The sequence below is a fragment of the Apodemus sylvaticus genome, chromosome 3, assembly GCF_947179515.1.
Source record: "Apodemus sylvaticus chromosome 3, mApoSyl1.1, whole genome shotgun sequence".
NCBI classification, from domain to species: Eukaryota; Metazoa; Chordata; class Mammalia; order Rodentia; family Muridae; genus Apodemus; species Apodemus sylvaticus.
The window spans coordinates 154,669,561-154,675,880 of NC_067474.1; the positions used below are offsets into that span (position 1 = coordinate 154,669,561).

General features: G+C 52.3%; 1 protein-coding gene across 1 annotated transcript in view; it reads left to right on the forward strand.

The window, feature by feature from the left end:
• Spata21 (spermatogenesis associated 21) overlaps positions 1-6,188 on the forward strand; it is a 35,719-nt gene extending 29,531 nt beyond the window's left edge. Inside the window, exons 12-16 of the mRNA XM_052177928.1 lie at positions 576-647; positions 764-881; positions 4,687-4,862; positions 5,363-5,546; positions 6,024-6,188. Coding sequence (XP_052033888.1) covers positions 576-647; positions 764-881; positions 4,687-4,862; positions 5,363-5,546; positions 6,024-6,081 — 608 coding nt within the window. The 3' untranslated portion in view covers positions 6,082-6,188. The remainder of the gene's footprint in view (positions 1-575; positions 648-763; positions 882-4,686; positions 4,863-5,362; positions 5,547-6,023) is intronic.
• Positions 6,189-6,320: the final 132 nt, after the last annotated feature.

A 6,320-nucleotide genomic window follows, 5' to 3' on the forward strand; every position in this document is an offset into this window, starting at 1 on the left:
AATACAGGCCCAGTAGTTTTCTTATATTCCTCAACAGTGTGTGTAGCTCAGGCTGGTGTGGAGCTGGCTGTCACCAAGATGACTTTGAAGCATTAACCTTTGTCCCTCTACTTCCCGGTTTATGGAGTGTTTGGGAATTGTGGGTGCTGGGTGGACACTCTACGGACTGAGCTACAAACCTGGTCCTGGTCCAATAGCTTTTTTTAAAGCTGTGTTTATTATATTTATATGAGTACATTGCAGCTGTTTTCACACACACCAGAAGAGAGCATCAGATCCTATTACAGATGGTTGTGAGCCACCATGTGGTTGCTGGGATTTGAACTCAGGACCTCTGGAAGAGCAGTCGGTGCCCTAAACCACTGAGCCATCTCTCCAACCCGGCCCATTAGCTTCTAACCCAGAAGACTGTGATTTTGGGCTTTTCCAGGCCACATTTTCTGCTGATTGAGCATCATCACTGTTACAGTCCTGGGGGGAGGGCAGTCGCGGGACACCAGGGTCGCACCTGGCTTGCAGTTCCTGGGCCTGCTGTGGAAGGCCCTTGGCCTCTCTTATTTCTTTGCCATCTGCAGGAGATGGTCACGTGGATTTCAAAGACTTTTTGGCTGTGATGACAGACACCAAGCGCTTCTTCTGCTCCGTGGGTAAGCAGGGGTCAGCCCTGGGCAGTTGGTCAGAGCTGGAAATGGGACCTGGACGCCGATGGGTACACTTGAAGGGCACCTCAGAGTAACGGCAGCTACTCCTTCCTGAACCCCAGAACAGAACGTCCTGATGGATATGTCGCCCCCGAACCCCTACACAGTGTTCTTCGAGATCCTGTCTCTGCTGGTGGAAATGTTGGCCCTGCCGGAGGCGGCCCTAGAGGAGATCACGAAGTAAGTGACTGACAGGGTCGGGACGGAGAAGCGCAGCTAGTGCTGTGATACCTGGAGACTTTTGAGGGTTAGGATTCTCAGTTGCAAAGGAAAGAAAACCCCAATAAAACTGCCTTGGGTGGGGGAGGACTGCACTATTCAAATCATCCGCCAGGGGCTTCAGGAACGGCTGGATCTAGGAGAGCAGGTGACACCAGGAAAGTTTTCTTTCTCCAGCTCTCCATCTTGGGTGCTGGCTTTAAGGCTGGGCTAGGTCTCCCAGTGGGGTGGGTGGTAATGGCAGCCCCACACGTGGTCGCTCGTTCTGGTTCAGCCATTACAGGATTGCAGCGATCCTTCCCTACGAGAAGACTCGGAAACACAAAATAGGAATCTCGATGCTTCCAGGAAGGGTGATAGGCAGGCCGTGGGCAGCTCAGAAAGAAATGGCTACAGCCTAAATCTTTCTCAGGCTGAAAGGCGACGGGTGGAGTGGGAGGCCCAGCTGCTCTCACACAGTGGCCTCTGCATCTCGCCCTCCGCTTCCTGGCCTGATGGACCACGTGTTTAGTATTTGCTGAGACCTATGGTAGGCTTAGCTTCAGCCTTTCCTGACTTCTTCACACTGTTCCCAGAGTGGCTGCCCCGGCCTGCAGACTCACAGTCAGGGACAACGGTGAATGAGTTGTCCCCTTTCCCTGAAGCCTTGCCAGCGTCTGCTGTCAGCTGTTTTCTTGAGCTTTGCCGTTCTGACCGGGGCTAAGAAGAAATCTCAAAAGTTGCTTTCAAAGTGAATTTCTCTAACTGTTAAGGATGATGGGCACACACATTTTGAAGTCTTTCTTAGCCAGTTGTATTTCTTTTGGAACTCTGTTTAGATCCTTCGCCTGGTTTAACTGGGTGGTTTGTTTCCTTAACTCTCTTTTGGTTTTTTTTTTTTTTTTTTTTTTGAGGTCATGCTATGTTCTGGATATCACTCCTGTCAGGTGTATGTACGGCTGACAGAGCCTTTCCCTCTGTTCCCTTTCCCTGCTCTCAACTTCCCTTATTTGTGAAGAAGCTTCAGCTAGGATTCCAGCCCCAGCATAAGACAGATTGCTTTTTCTTTGTATAAGCAACCGGTGCTGTCAGTGGTTGACCTTGAAGTGGTCGGCCAATGTCACTCTCTTTTGAGAAACCATCTACGGAACACCAGGATGGCAATCCTCCTGTCTGAGTACAGACAGTGCCTCCCTACCACTACTTGTCTTTCCCCCACACTGTTCCTTCGTCCCCTCTCACACCGTCACTGACCTGGACCTTCAGCAGGGAATCCGTGGTTCTTTATGAGGAAAGTTGCTGCTGAGCCCCAGCCCCTTCGCACAAGTTCTTGAGAAAGCAAAAGACCTTGACACACCACCTGCAGGCTGTAAGACTCGGCCCCAGGGAAGATGTGAGTTAGGTTTTTCCTTCCCTTGTTAAGACAGGATCTGTGGTAGCCCAGCTGCCCTGGGACCTGAGCTCCTCCGTCACTCTCAGCACCAGAGATTATGGGCATGCCTCCCTGTGCCCAGTAACCACAGGCCAATCATTTTAAGTTGGCCAGGTGTGGTAGTCCACACTCTTGATACCTGTACTCAAGAGGTAGAGGCAGGTGGATCTCTGAGATCCACTTGGTCTGCACAGCGAGACTGTCTCAACAACAACAACAAACCCCCCTCAAATTTCACTAAGGGCACATGTAGTTCAGGCTAGACTCTGATTTGATATCTAGTTGAGGATGCCCTTGAGGTTCTGATGCTCCCATCTCTCCGGAATGCTAGGATTATAGGTGTACTTGGGCAGTTTGGTTGGTGGGGGGGGGGCACGCCCAGCACCTCAGGCATGCTAGGAGCCCACCCAGTAAGTACACACTCTCAGCCTCAATGCCAAACTGCTTAAGACACAAGGCTCAAAGATGCCCATAATTTGGGGATTTCTTTGACCCTCTCATAAATACTTCTGTGGCTGCCATACAAATGCTGTATAGCCCTTCCCAATGAACTATACAGCACAGCCCAATACGTTATCATCCCGAAATCCCCATCCTTTGCTTGAGTCAAGAGGGTTGTTTTTAGGGGCTAGAGAGCTGGCTCAGTGGTTAAGAGCACTGGATCCTTTTCCAGAGGACACAGGTTCAATCCCCAGCATCCACATGGCTGATTGCCACCCTCTGTGTAACTCCAGTTCCAGGAGTTCCAACATTAATCCAAAGATACAGGCAAAACACCTATGCACATGATGTTTAAAAAGAAAGTTGTAAGTTGGGTGTGGTAGCACGCACCCGAATTCCAGCATGTAAGAGCTGAAAGCAGGAGTATTGGGAGCTTAAGGTCACCCTTGACTACACTGTGAATTAGAAGCCAGCCTGGGCTACATGACACGGTCTCAAGAACAAAAAGCCAAACACATGCTGGCCACTCACAGGCCTTCGAAGTCTGCACCAGGCCCTTTTCAGGTGTGGTACCTCCTTCCCCCCCTCTCCGTGTGTGTGTGTGTGTGTGTGTGTGTGTGTGTGTGTAGGTCCTCTGTAGCTAGAATTACAACCAGTTTTAAGCCACCTGATGTGGGTACTGGGAACTAAACTTGGGACCTCTGGAAGAGCAAGAAGTGCGATTAACCATGAGCCATCTTTCTAGTCCTGTTCTCCCATTTCGTTCTATGTAGCACTCCTGTTTTCTATGGGTATAGTTTTGTTTTGTTGTTTTTATTTGCACCAAAGCTGCTTGAGAAACAATGTATGGGAGGCAGAGTTCCCGAGAGTGTCCACAGCTGCCAGTGCATGAGGGCATTGCTCATTGGGTAGTCTAGCTGGGTATAAAAACCTGGTGGGCGTGTCAGGGAACAGGCCTCCAGTTCAAACCAGACACAGTTCATGTTATTCTTGGATTAGAAGCAGCAGGCAGGGAGACAGAGTTGCCCAGGCACCCAAGTTAGAAGCCACAGGAAGGCAGGGGGAGGAGCCAGAGATGTCCTTTAGAGTTGTATGCACTCAGCAGGTAAAAGACATTAAGGTTAACAGTCCAAACACTGACCAGGACAAGGTGGCTCATGAATATAATGTCAGCACTTAGGAGGCAAGACGTCAAAAGATCATGAATTTGAGGCCAACCTGGACTAGAGCCAGTTCCAGGACAGCCAAGGCCTGTCTCCAGATAGGGTTAAAAAAAAAAAAAAATAAAAGGCAGGTAAAGCACAGGTTTGGGGTGGGAGCCTGGCTAGTATGCAGAGGACAGCAGACATTGATACAACCTTATAAGCTGCAGCCTAGATGAAGTGGAGTCAGCTGCACGCGGGATGGGGGTGGGGGGGTGTTGTTCTGAGACAAGGATGGCTGCGAACTGGGCCTCCCACATCCATCACCTCCTGAGTGCCAGGATTACAGGCACGTGCCACCAAACTCAGTTCAGCTATTTACCAAGGCTTCCTGCAGGCCAGGCATGCACCCTGGCAACTGAGCCACACCCCCAGCCCTACGCAGCTGACGGTTTGTGGCAGAAATGTTATCTGAGAGAAGATATCCGTCACAGAGATGGTGGATGATACGTACTGACCTCAAAGTGGCTGGTCCCACGAGCCTAACGGGTCTCATCTCACATACAATCCTTATGCACATCCTTAGCAGTGGGGGAGAGCCTCAAGCCCTGAGGTCAAGTGACAGGCAGTGATGCGGCAGACAGAACCGTTCCCTCGTATTTCCTAAGAGGATTACGTCTCCAGATGCCTGGGCTTCAGATGGCCGGGGGAGGAGGAGGTCAGGGGTCAATTGCCCACCACCAGGCTGAGCTGCTGGGCATTGCCTCCCCAGCTACTACCAGAAGAAGCTAAAGGAAGGTTCCTCCAAGGCCCGAGAGATGGAATCAGCTATGGGCGGGCTGCGATCCAGGAAGAAGATTCCTTACAACCCTCAGCAAGTAGAAAACTTGGAAGTCCCAGAACGAAGGGTCCTCAGGATCCTGAGCCGGCTAAAGCAGCAGAACTATGGTGAGGCCGGGGGTGGGCTGGACTGGCGAGCAGATGTCTGTCTGTATAGCCATGTTCCCCTAGAAAGAGGCTGTGGCCTAGCTGTGTGGGAACCATTAACAAACAGGGCCGGTCCGCACCATCCAACACCCAGCTCCACGCTTTGGGCTCTGCCTTCCCCTTAGCCAAGTCTGTCTTTGAGCTACTGTTTGAGAGCCCACCAGTCTGTGGATGCGCCCCACAATCAATCACCCCCATTTACAGAAATGGGGACCCTAGCTAGTATGCCGGCAAAGACCCTACGCTTGGCCCATCCTCCTGGGCTAGCTTCTCCTTGCTCTATGCCCAGCCTTACGCCTTGTGCATCAGCCCTGTCAGCACCCACTCTGCAGCAGGTACCAATATCCTCTCCAACTTAGAGGATAAAGGTGTTTGCCTAAACCCACTGTGCTTCTCCCGTGGCAGGTCTAGGGTTTCTCCACTTCAGCCATGCTGAGTTCTCTTGCTCCCTCTTATTCCAGCTGCCAATCTGCAGAGCCCCTATGCCCAGGTACCCTGCATCCCACTCTGCCCGAGGCTGGACAAGAAGGCAGTCCGTCGAAAGCAGGCCAGCCACAACCATCCTGTGCTGGATCAGTGCGTCCCCACGAGCCTGGGTTCTGACCTTCACGGCCTCTTCTTCCAGCCAGGGCAGCAAGGAAGCAGGTGGGCATGAGGGCCAGAGCCTCCCGGGACTGGTAACCGGGGACTCCATCTTTCTAAGAGACTGCTGGGAAACTATTTGCTCCAGGGAAGATGGGGTGGGGTGGGGCAGAAACTGCCCTCTGTTGAAGGCCAGGTACCAATTTCACAGAAGCCTGAGCATCAAGCATCCCTGCTTTTGTTTGTTTTTTGAGACAGGGTTTCTCTGTGTAGCCCTGGCTGTCCTGGAACTCACTCTGTAGACCAGGCTGGCCTCGAACTCAGAAATCGCCTGCCTCTGTGCCTCCACCGCCCAGCTCATCGCTGCTTAGAAACTGGGAAGAAGGGGGTGTTTCCTGCAGAGTCCTCAGGACTTGGGATCAGGTCCCCCAGTCCAACTTCTGGCTCCACTGCTTCTAGAAGCCTCTCCCGAGTCCATGGATGGCAGGACTATGGGCAGAGGGCCAAACGCCCCTACCCTCCTGCACCTGTCCTTCCCAGGGAACACAGCTCTGACAGCAGAAAGTGGCTCAGCTCGGTGCCGGCTCGAACCCACTGATCCTCCGGAACCGTGGCTCCAGTTCAAGGCCCGCAGACAGTTGAGCAGGGCCTGGATTTGGGATTTGCTTTCATGGCCTGGTAAGCCAATAAACACCAAGAACCTCGGCCTCTGTACGGATGTCAGTGAAGCCCTGCCCCGCCCTGTCCCTTTACCACCAAGTGTGACTTGCAGAGAAAGCTCCAGCATGCCCCAGGTTCGAGCCTAAGGCAAGACACATTGAAACCCTGTCCGGGGGT